This window comes from Ursus arctos, unplaced genomic scaffold (genome assembly GCF_023065955.2).
Source record: "Ursus arctos isolate Adak ecotype North America unplaced genomic scaffold, UrsArc2.0 scaffold_13, whole genome shotgun sequence".
Classification (NCBI taxonomy): domain Eukaryota; kingdom Metazoa; phylum Chordata; class Mammalia; order Carnivora; family Ursidae; genus Ursus; species Ursus arctos.
This window is the reverse complement of record NW_026622797.1, coordinates 29280885-29292839: the sequence shown is the minus strand read 5'-3', so window position 1 is coordinate 29292839 and position 11955 is coordinate 29280885. Positions and strand designations below refer to the sequence as shown.

Sequence of the window (11955 nt, the reverse complement as noted above, 5' to 3'; positions counted from 1 at the left end):
AAAGGCAACTTCAACTTGATATTTCTGTCATCCCTGCTGTGGGAAGAGTCCTGTTCCTGGTTTATAACATCAATCATTCTCACAATAAATCTTGGTGGTGGATATGGTCATTTAAATCTCCACCTGCACAAACAACAGAAAATAAGAGAGCTCATAAATCTCTACGCTGGTGATTAACAAATTTTGGATCCTGGGCAAAGATATTATGGGGAGGGGTTCTCACTAATTCATTAATAAAGACTGATTTGCTGACAATCTGTTTAGTTTACAGCATGGGGGAAAGCAAACAAGACCCTGCTAACAAAACAAAACGTTAGAGGTTAGTGAATTCCCAGCTGAGCCAGGATTAGAGATATGATATCTTAATGTAGGAGAGAGGGGTACAGAGCGTGAGCCAAAAGCTCAGAAGCTGCTCTTACACTTTGCTCCAGCCCCTCGTCTTCGATGCCTAATTGCAAGGAAAGAAAACCTGGAGAAGAATCAGTGAGAGAGATTCATGCATTCCATCTCCCCAGTTTTATTTCATTGATTTTATGCAATCTCTTGGTTTCTGGTTCCCTTTGCTTTTCCACTCATTCTCCAAATTTTCTTATTCTCCAGGAAAGATGGTCCAGGCTGGAGTCAGAGATAGGAAAAAAAAAAACAAAAAACAAAACAAAACAAAAAACCTTTCCCCAAAGGGATAATACTGCTTAGTGTTCTGTAATACCAGCTTCATGTGGGGAACCCCAGGTAGCAAAGAGGCCCTAAGGAAGAGGCAAAGGCATTGGGAGGGAGAAAACAAGTCCCAGGCAAGATAATATCTGAGAGCACCTAAGATTCTTAAGACATTAAATGCATTTCTAGAAAAAAATTTAGGGGGAAGTTTTAATTTTGTCAAGAAAAGATTATCAATTAACAAAATGCTTTCCACACACTCATATGACTCTGTCTCACCGCCCCCGACTCCCACTACACTGTGTGTGCTGTCCCGGGTGTGCGATGGTCAAGTATGTCTGTGTACACATGGGCAGTTCCTTGATAGGTTTAAAGTGACCAGGTGCAGACGGATATTCTGGTACTTTCTCTGCATCACCCTAAAGATTCAGTGAAGCACTTGTTTTGTTCATTTACCCAGGTTAAGGTGGGAAGATATTTTGGTAAAGCCACAGTGTCTTAGGGGTGTTGCCAGGAGGGAGTTGACCGCTGTCTGGATTTTAATTGGTGTTTTAATTGCAGAGAAGAGAGGACAGGGGGGTGCTTGTGAGATTTGTGTTTGGAAGGCCCAGAAAGAGCAAAAGGATCTGGTCATTTTCCTGAAGTCCTCAGTAACAACCAGCTATGACCTCTGAAGAGGGAAAGCGGGCCTGAGGAGATGGCCCTGGAGAGGGGCTGTGGGTGGGGCGCTCTCCTCTTCGGCTGAAGTGGAAGAAGGTGACTGGTATTTGCGTGTCGCAGTTGAGTTGATTTACATTACAAGTTGGAAATCAGGGTCTGTGCGTAAGAGTTTCCCTCCGGTTGTGAAAGGGGTCTAAGAGTCTGCTGGGGCCTAGCAGGCCCCTCCCCTGGGCTACAAGGATCCGCCTCTCTATTCCCCAGATAAATTCCTAGTGTCCACCAAATTCCTCAGCGCTCTCTCACACTCCTCTGCGGCCACGACTCCGGGGGTGGGGAAACGGAGCCAGTTCCTCCCCGCAGAAGCCCTCTCGCTGCCTTCTCCCAACTCTGCTAAGGGGAAGGCGTGTGAGACTCAACCAGATCCCAACTCCCATTCCCAACACGAGGTGGCTGCCCCACACGCCACACCCGGGGGCCCACTGGTGTGGGGCTCGCTCTCGCTCTCGCTCTCTCCCCCCCCTCTCTCTCATCCTCTCCCCCAAACATGTCCACCGGCTCCCTCAGCGATGTGGAGGATCTTCAAGAGGTGGAGATGCTGGACTGTGACGGGCTGAAAATGGACTCGAGCAAAGAGTTTGTGACTTCCAACGAGAGCACCGAGGAGAGCTCCAACTGCGAGGCGGGGTCTCCCCAGAAGGGCCGCGGAGGCCTGGGCAAGAGGAGGAAGGCGCCCACCAAGAAGAGCCCCTTGAGCGGCGTCAGCCAGGAGGGGAAGCAGGTCCAGCGCAACGCGGCCAACGCGCGCGAGCGGGCACGGATGCGGGTGCTGAGCAAGGCCTTCTCCAGGCTCAAGACCACCCTGCCCTGGGTGCCCCCGGACACCAAGCTCTCCAAGCTGGACACGCTCAGGCTGGCGTCCAGCTACATCGCGCACTTGAGGCAGATCCTGGCGAACGACAAGTACGAGAACGGGTACATTCACCCGGTCAACCTGGTAAGTCCGCCGGTGCGCCTGCGGCGATCCGAAGTCCCCGGCCAGCGCGCCCCCCCAGCCCCGTCGGCGGGGGGGAGGGGGGGCTGTGCGCGCACCTCGGCCACCACCAGCCCGGCGCGCCTCTGGGGACCTTTGCAGGAGATCCCACCCGGCCCTCGCTCTCTGCCTTGGAAGCCGCCGGAGCGGGGATGATTTATGCAAGTGTTTGACGTGGCAGCCCAATTAAGAGGTTGCAAGTGTACTGAGCTGGCAAAGAGGAGGGATCCCCGAACCCGCGCCAGCGCCGTCAGGGCTGGTGTGGCACAGGGCACACCGGCCAGATGCTGCGCGTCCAGCAGGCACTTTATTAATCCCTTTATTCTTCTTTTAGCTGAAGAACTTGATTTTCCCTTTCTCATTTTTGTACGTAAAAACACCCAACTCTGTTTCTTTCCCAAGTATACTTAAGACCATTAGATACGGACAAATTCATGCCCCCATAATGGTCATGTAAGTCCCAAACTACGGAAGTAGTTGGCGCTTCTCTTATACGTAGATTAACATTTTTAAATTCCAGAAGTTCTAACAAATATCAGCATAATCAGTAAATTCTCACAAATATTAGTGTAACAAGCGATATTAAAATATAATAAATAATATTACGATAAGTCATTCTCATTGAAGATTTAGAAACGTGTTGCATTTTATCTTAAAAATCAATGCCCATTCAGCCAGTCTTTTGAAATTAAAAAACAAAAAAGTAATGCTCATTAAGGCTAATTTTCTCTCAAATGCATTTTGTTATATAAGAAGTACCGTTTGTTTCCTTTTTTATTTGATTTAATGTTAAGACTTCCAGGCTGTAAAGAAAAACAAAGACCACAACTTTCTAGCACCTTTGTTTATATATGATAAGAATGAGAGGTTTTCCTCTTAAAAGTCGCCTTATCGGCCAGCACTAGTGGGAGAGGTTTGAAGCTTTGAATTGTCTTCTCACTGAATTGGTTTCAGGAATTGGGGGGAGGGGATGCAAAACCACATTTTGCCCTAGTAAATATATTTCCCCCTAATTAAAAATTTATTCTTTTTCGAAAAAAAGATGAGTAAATAGCTTTTTGAAATCTGGAACTAAAATGAAAGTAATCACTCCGTTTACAGCTGCTGCTGCGTTCATCTTTGAATAAAGAAACTTAAGTGAGCTTTATTATAAAACACCTCGGAGAAGGGAAAAGGCAATGCTCGCTCAGCCCAGTAGGAAGATGATCTTAAATAAAACATGCCTGTATATTCTTTTATTAGCATTATTTCCCCCCCTTAAAAGCCAGCGATTAATTTAGAAACCATGGTCAAAAGCCCGCGTTTGAGAGGGAGGAAATGAAAGTTGGCAGTAGGAAAATAGACAGGGAGGAAAGCGAGAGGGCCAGGAAACCTGGCCAGGGCCTCAGAAGAGGCGCCCGAAGGCCACTTTGCCTCGAACCCAGTGTCCACTTGGCACGAGGTCCTTCTCGGCTTCCCTGCTTAGGCTCACGGAGCAGCTGCCTCCGGGCTGTGCGATGGCCCCAGTCCCTTTGGGCTTTCCAAGGGCCTCCTGTCTGGGGTTTCTCTTACACCTTAGGATGAACCCCTTTGCTTTACCACCTCGATCTGTGACTTGGCGTCAACGCTTTGTCTTTACCCAGCCACAGGGCGCACTAAAACGCCAAGCAAACTGAAGAGATAACAGGTCTCTCCATCTCACTGCCTGACCTCACCTCTCCCTCTCCTTGGTCTCCAGCTCCGAGCCCACCCCATCTATCCTCCTAGGCCACTTACCTCCTCCACCCTCTTCTCTCCTGCAGACTTGGCCCTTTATGGTGGCCGGGAAACCCGAGAGTGACCTGAAAGAAGTGGTGACCGCGAGCCGCTTATGTGGAACCACAGCGTCCTGACCTTGGAGGTGCGAGTCTGGGAAAGGCGCGCTCCCGGGGGGGAGCGGGCCCCGGGAAGGCGACCCCTGCCCTCCCTGCTCTCTGTCTCTGCTTCCCCCTCGCAACGCTCCTCTCTCTGTCCCCCCCCCCCCCCGCAAGAACACTTTACAGCGACGAGGAGATTCGTTTCCAGACCTAACGAGATCAATTGTACTTACAAAGATTCCCATCTATTTAACTTTATTAACTTCTACCGTGAATGACTCTGCGAGCCTTGCTGGTCCAAGTGCAATATGTAATTATAAATATATAAATAGATAATAAGAGCCTATCAATGTGTATCTTTTGTACAATATGTTGTAAAATGTAGATCATAGAATAGCTGACTTTGACAGTCACATTTATAAAGTAATTCACTTAAAGATATATATTTTTTTCAAACAAGTTTTGCTACTTTCGAAAATAAATCTTTCTTTATATTGCTAAAAGCCCTGACATTGGTGTGATTTTTACAAAAAAAAAAAATCTAGACTAGAAAAGCGAGGGACTATGGGGGAAGCTTGATAATAAAAGTGATTCTTTTGAACCTCAATCCAAACTAGAATTCTAGAGATGGAGAAGATTAAACACAATTTCCACTGCGAAGGTGCAGCTCACATTTTGCACTGAAACCTCAAAAAGAAACTCTGGTCTCAGGTTTGCAGATTACTTTTAAGACAATTATAAATAATGTGACCTTGAACAAAAAGGGGGAAGGAGCAGGGTAACAGTTACTAGCAGTTACATGATTCAAGGGAAAAACACACCAAAAGGAAAATCCGATTTTCAAGTATTCCGCGGTGTAATTGATGACAGGAGCAGAAAGGTAAATTCCACGTTTTTTAGCTTTCTAGGCGCAGACAGGACCCAAACAACTCATAATGCCGAACTGGGAAGAAACAATGGAAGCTATGAAAAGCGTAAACACCGTAACCTTTAGGAAGTGCTGCAACATACATTATATAGTTCTTCTTAGTAATTAATGAACTACTTCTAACACCGCTCAAGCCTATGGGTTTGTTAGCCAGCGCCTTCAGCTCCCGGCCACGACTTCCGGCGGACTGGGTTTTAATTTAAACATCTTCCATGCTACGGAACAGCTCGTTGGGGAAGATTAAATTGAGATAAACAGAGAGGCGAGGCCGAAGAGCCTGGAACCCGGTTCACTCACTGCCCCAGCACAGCCCGCAGCGGCCGCTGAGCCAGATGCCACCAGGGCTGTTTAATGTTCGGGGTTATGACCGCAGTGTTTACAAGACGTCTTCGGTTATTTATACTGTTATTCCTCGCAGAGGGCCTTGAAACTTCCGCTTCATTTGCTCTTTCTTTTCGATTTTTTTTTTCTCTTTCTCTCGGCTCAGTTTGGTACCTGAAGTAAGAGCTCCCTCCGTCCACCTCGTGGACCCCCAACCAACCACAGGGCTGCTTAGGGGGTGGAACCCTGGGCCTGGACTTCTGGGAAGGAGCCGGGGACCCCGGTCCCGACAGGTGAACTGCTGTGCCAGGGCTCTTCTCTGCCGGCGGAGACTACCACATTATCAAGTGCAATTCTCCAGTCTCCGAGGGCTGGGAATTTAGCGCACTCCTAATCCGCCTGTCTGTTATTTGCACCTCAGAGGACAACTCGGGATGTCTGGCTTTCCTACCACTCCCCCAAACCCCTCTTGACCTTTAGGATCTCATTTCGAGCTCTGACCACCTCCACTTTCCCCAAATTCCCATGTTCCGTCACTTCAACCACAAGGCCAGTGCCCCCGGCTCCTCCAAACTTCAGAACCCAAGTCAGAGATGAGTCCCAGAGTGATTCAGTTGTTTGCATTTCACGATCAGCAAAATTTCCAAGCTCCCACTCACATTCTTATAACCCAAGCGCTCAAAATTCTGAGCACCCAACTCAGGTGGCCCACAGAGAAGAAATTTCTGCTTGCTCCTTCTGTGGACCCCAAACTGCAAACGGACTTTTTAAAAAGCCCTATGCCTCCTACCTATAATTTGAAGCCTTTGCTTTCGGCATGAGGCATGAGTCTATGAACAGGGAACATGTGAGTGAATCCCAAGTTCTGCCTCTAGCTTTTCCCTGAAGAAGGGCCCATCCTCAGTTTTCCCATCTCTGAAAATGGAGATAAACGTTAAAATAATCATACTCATACTTTTCCTCTTCTGCCTCACAAAACCTCAGTGGGACATAAATGAGATTATATTGTATGATCACTTTATAAAAGAAAAGATCTGCGCAAGTATCAGTTACTTTCACTAAGTAGCCAGAGGTGAGCTGTCCATGCTGGACCCAACCTGACAGTGTCTCAGGCAGGAAGCTCAAAGCCTGTGTGCTCATAAAGCGCAGGTGATAGTCTTTCTATTCCCCGAACAAAACACCTTTCTTTGATGCAATGCTGAGGGTTATGATTTCTCTCTCTCTCTCTTCACATGCCTTTACCTCTCCCTGGTGTTCTCCAAATTTGTCTAGAGCTTTCTACCAATGTGACTATTTCCTGAAAATCTAAAACCCATAATTCAGAGAGCAAGGACAGGGCCCAAGATCAGCAAATAGAAGGGATACACTGGGGTCTAGCTGTCAGGAGGGCCTGCCAACAGGGGCCTCAGCCACAAGGCAGGGGTGTACTTGGGGTCCCACGGTTGTTCATTGAAAGGAGCAGGCAACACTGCAGGAAGGACTGGGTTTGGGCTACCACTAGCCCCAGGAATGTGGCAATGTGACTGCCCAAACACTTGCATACACACATCCACAGTTTAAACACTTCTTCCCCATGGGCTCTTCTCTTACACCAGCCAGATCCCCAGCTCTCCCCCACCCACCAGGCCCTACTGTTGTCCAGGAACAGCCATCCTACCCTTGTCCAGTCCAGGTACCTGGTGTGCCTTGATTTGAAAAGGAGGCAAATGGCAGCTGGGGAAGGAATGGGGACCTCTTTTGCTGCTTGTCAGATAGGGGTGAGGGGTAGGGCGTGTCCTGTCTGTGAGCCTCTTCATTATGGAAACTATCTTAGAAGGTGCTTTCAGAAAGAACCAGGAGAACAACCAAAACAGATTATAGAAGCTTGGAAGATAAACATGTCTGCTAGTCCTCAGGAGGAGGAGACGGGTACTAAAACTGGCCTGTAGCTGCTGGGGAAGTCCCCCTTCTCTCTCTCTGTCTCTCTCTCTCTTTCATTCTGATGGCTTGTATGACTTCTTACAATTTATTATGCTTCTATCAGGTTTTTCCACTGTAATATTGGAGACTTCTTTTTAAAAAGAGAAGTGGTGAACGAGATCTGGTACCTCTGGATATATTTGGTGACCAGTAGGAAATACTGCCCAAGGAGCCTTTTAAGCCAGGAGCTCCGCAGTGTGTGTCATCCAGAATGACCTAGGTGGCTGGTGGAAGTCCATGATTGATTCATCCCTTCATCCCCTCCCCCAGTTCTGGATTCAAGAGGTCTGGGGTGGGGTCCCAGATTTTCTAACGATTTCCCAAGGGAAGTTGATGTGGCTGGTCCAGGAATCACCCTTTGAGAATCACTGTTGGGGGATCTCTCTCAGAGAAACAAAAGAAGTGAATACAGACAGAAAGAAAATATTTGGGAAAATTTTTAAGAGGCTGCATGTTCTGGGCTCCAGTTTCATTTGCCTTTCTATTCACCCCAAGATGGCATGCAGTGCATTCCTAATGCTTAAATGCCAGTCGGGAAATCAAATCACTCGTCCTCAGAAAATAAAAGATTTGTGTGGCCCTCGTGTATCATCGAAGTTTGTGTGCTCATCTTGTGCCCTCGAGACAGACTTTAGTCATCAGATGATGAGTTGCAGACCTGGAGGGTTTAGGGCCCTGCTGCTCTTGGCTCCTTTGCGACCCCTAAGGAGGAAAAAAATGGGCACCCGGGACTCACGCGCCCGTCGACCCCCGGTTGTGCAGAGGGCCCCAGCAAATATTTTCCTTTCACTCCAGTAGGAGTAGGTGGGTTGGTTCTGCGTCGGGGCCCTGTACGTCAGGCCCGCAGGAAGTCGGCCTGGGTTGGGGTGCACGGGCTCTAGGGGTGGTGGTGAGCGACGGGTGCGGCTGGCGGGCAGGTCAGGCACTGGAGCCCAGAGGCGGAGTAGGGAATGACGGGTTTTCCTTGGCGGCTTTTCTACTCCCAAGAGTTGATTGAAGTAGGCGGGAGGAGAAGAAAGGAGGCTCCGAGCTCCGAGCCCCAGCCTACACGGCCTCCTGGGTCCACGGGCTTCTCCGGGCACCGCCCCCGAGACTGCAGTCCGAGTGCGAACCGCCCCGCGCGCAGACGCCACCCCGGGAAGGTTCTAGGGTTAAGACCCCGCACAACCGCGGAGGGGAGGCGCCCGCCCCACGCAGCTTGCTTGCCGAACTTTCTTTCCTAGCTTTGCATCCTTCCCTCCAAATGCTGGCTGTGCCCCTGGAAGCTCGCGTGCTGCCAGCTGCATTGTTGAGAGCTCCTCCGGCTTCCTCCGGACTCCTGGGGTCGACGTGACTTTGATCTTTAGGTCTGGGTCAGCTCCGCAGATCCACCCTCCTCGCGGTTCACAGAAGGATTATCCGCCCCGGGGACCGGGCTTAAAATCCCCTCTCTGGGCAGAGGGAGGAGAAAAAGGTGGAAAGGGCGAAGGGAACTGGCAGCGTTTAGACCTTCGAGGAGACCAGACTTCTCTGAGCGACATCATCACCCTTGTCCCCAGAACCTAGCGTAGCGCCGGACAACTCCATAAATGTTAAATCAAGGATGAATTTGAATCATTGACTCTCTGAGCTTTGGTGAAGGAAGCTCGAGACAAGATATTGACAGTGGGGCTGTTGCTGTGCTTAAAATGAAACTCAGTTCTTAGGTTGACATCTCCGGTGCGTATTTGAGGAAAGCACAAAGCGAGCAGACGTGATGGGACTGGGTGGCATCATCTGGGAGTGGGATGTTTCAACTGCCCTCCGCCCGACACTGTGATGAAATCTGCTTTTTCCCTTTCCAGTAGAAGATGACATTATTACTTACGAACGTACCTGGCCTTTAGATCAGAATCATTAGCGTAAAAGGTGCTTTGAATAGTAGAAATAATAAAAGACACTGACTGTGTAAGAATAAAATGTTCGTGGGACGTTATTTTTAAATTAATCCAGTTGGTGATAAGGAAGTAGTCTGTTGCCTTTTACAAAGATGTAGACCTACACCTAGTCTGTAATGTAATGGAAGGAGCTTTTGAGTACTTGACCATTCAGACCTTGGTTCTTCCACCTGTAAAATGAGTATAATAATGACCCCTTTGGTGACATAATCCCTGGTACATGTTAACACCAATTAATACTAGTTTTCCTCTTCTCTTCTCCCTTTCTTCTCATCACTAAGTTATAAAAGTGCCTCAAAGAATGATATGCATTTACCCTAAATAGTTATCTAGCCAATAGGAAACAATATTAAATTCTCATGGTAATCTAAGTGCTCAGGGTATCTTGAAAGTGTTTGAAACAAGTTACATTCAGGTCTCAGTCTTTCTTATGGAGATCTCACCACCTTATCTGCAGTGGGTCCTGCTCGAAGTTCTGTATTTCAGCACTAATCACTTTATCAATAGCAGATAAGTCTTAATTTCTTTCATTTCTCTATTTATCTAGTTGTGTCTGTCTATTCTAGCTCCATGAGGGCAGGGACAATGATGTCCAGCTGGTTCACCTTGGTTTCCCCAGCACCTGGCACAGTGACAGATACATAGCAAGTGCTTGAAGAGGAGTGAATGCAAAAAGCTTAATAATAAGCTTCTTAGAGATGCCGCTGTCTGCTTGGTAAGTTCTTGTTACATTGCTATAACCACAGGCTAGTTCAAATATATTGTCAAATCTTAATTTTAGAATTTGGTGATGAACATTTCTTCTATAATAAAAATAAACCTACAATGAAAAAATCACCATCAAGTCCATCAAAGGGGAATTAACCTGAAACATTGGTTCTCATCACATCACATATGGATTTTTTTTTTTTTTTTTTTAGAAACTGAAGCCCCGGAAAGGTTCTCTATTAAGTATTGTGTCTTTCAAAACATTGTGGGTCTCCCTTCAATATTCTTATCATCACATCTAAATTGTTCTGGTTGGTTCCTGGGGTCTTTCGCTGATGCGTCTCACTAGAATCCCTTTCCCTTCTCCTCACTTTATGTGAGGACCACCACCTTCTGCTGCCCTCTGATCTCTTACTTTCAGGCGTCTGTCACCCGCTCAATAGCTCCTTCCTCCACCATTCCTTTTTCTTAACAGGCTTTCTTTTTTTCCCCTACCAGGGACTAAAAAGAAATCCAAGGGATCTCTAAACCCAGGAGAATTTTTCAAACCAGCAGGGGTCATTTTGATTACAAAGAACAAAAATCCCTCTAAACTGGCTCATATAAAAAGGGGAATGAGGCATTGTAAAGATAGTCCAAGGAATCTGGCTGACATCTCCAGGCAGAAAATAAACAGTAGGGAAAATCTACTGCGAAACTAAAAGTCTGGAGTGAAACACCCTCTCTTTCTCTCTGGGACCTTAGCTCTGTTTTTTCTGCCAGTGTTCTGCATTTTCTCCTCTGATTTTCTGTGCTGACTTGCTCTCTACTCCTCCTGAACTTTCTCTTTCGAATGTGGATAATCTGTGAAATTATTGACTGTGGCCCCAATTCTACATGCACATTCAGTTAGACCCCACAGTCCAAAATTTCAATCTCAGCATGTCTTAATTTGAATTCTCAAGACCGGGACCACTATGGACTTGATCTAAGAAGCTCTGATTAAATTCTCCAGGTCAGTTGTATGCCTCTTGCCCCATCAGCTACGGTTGGCTGGGGATGGATGGATAGGTTGGCTACTGGTTGAGGCAGATTTTTTGAGAGGGAGGCTCTATGTGAGACAGGAGTCTCAAATCTCTTTGCTACAAATGTAATCGAATGCAATTAGGGCTGGGATGTCTGCATATGGACCACCTGGCTTTATTCTGCTACACCAACAGTGGGCAACATGTGATGGGTAAAAAGTCATGTTCACAGATCTTATTGTATCTATGTTGTGGGAAAGAGTGGGGATAACAAAAGCAAAAAGAGATATATTCACATAACCCAAATCATCTACTTTATGGAATTGAAAAATTTTATTGAAAAAATCACCAGCATTCTTTAGCCAATAAAATGCTACTATTGGGCATATTTAGAAATATGCTGATTAGCATAGATACAGCTTTCTTAATATTTTTCAACCATTTGCATTACATAGAGCACATTCATATGCATTACCATATTTTATCTTCAGAACAACTGTAACCAGGAGGTATTATCATCCTCACTTCTCATATAGGGCAACTGAAACTCAGAGAGGAGGAGTAAATACCAGAAGTTATGTGGTGGATGAGTGGTAGAAAGCTGAACATAAAATTATTGTATTTAAACTGAAATGGGCTTCTGCCTTGAACATAGGAGAGTCCCCAAGATAAAAGAAATGAAGGATAGTTATAACCCTAAACTAAAAGAAAATTAAAAAAGAAATTCCTCCAATAAAATGATGACATGATGCTTTTTTTCAATTCAAATGTTTATTTTATACTTACTTAAAGATCTCTTTTAGACTTCTTGGTGAGTATATTTTCATCCTATGTCACCATTAAGAATACAAAAAAAGAAAATTATAACCAAAATAAGTTCATTAAAATATTCCAAAAATATGTTTTTACATTCAGAGTCAAATTCATTGCAAAATGT

General features: G+C 46.4%; 1 protein-coding gene across 2 annotated transcripts; it reads left to right on the top strand.

Moving 5' to 3' along the window:
- Nucleotides 1-1607: 1607 nt before the first annotated feature.
- On the top strand, nt 1608-11748 carry TCF21 (transcription factor 21). Of its 2 annotated transcripts, none has more exons than XM_044386267.3 (3): nt 1608-2311; nt 4129-4226; nt 9873-11748. In XM_044386267.3, the coding sequence occupies exons 1-2, from the start codon at nt 1862-1864 to the stop codon at nt 4216-4218; spliced, it is 540 nt and encodes a 179-aa protein (XP_044242202.1). In that variant the 5' UTR covers nt 1608-1861; the 3' UTR covers nt 4219-4226; nt 9873-11748. The 2 variants fall into 2 exon arrangements, with proteins under 2 accessions (XP_044242202.1, XP_057167013.1); XM_057311030.1 differs by lacking the exon at nt 9873-11748 and adding an exon at nt 5083-8047.
- Nucleotides 11749-11955: the final 207 nt, after the last annotated feature.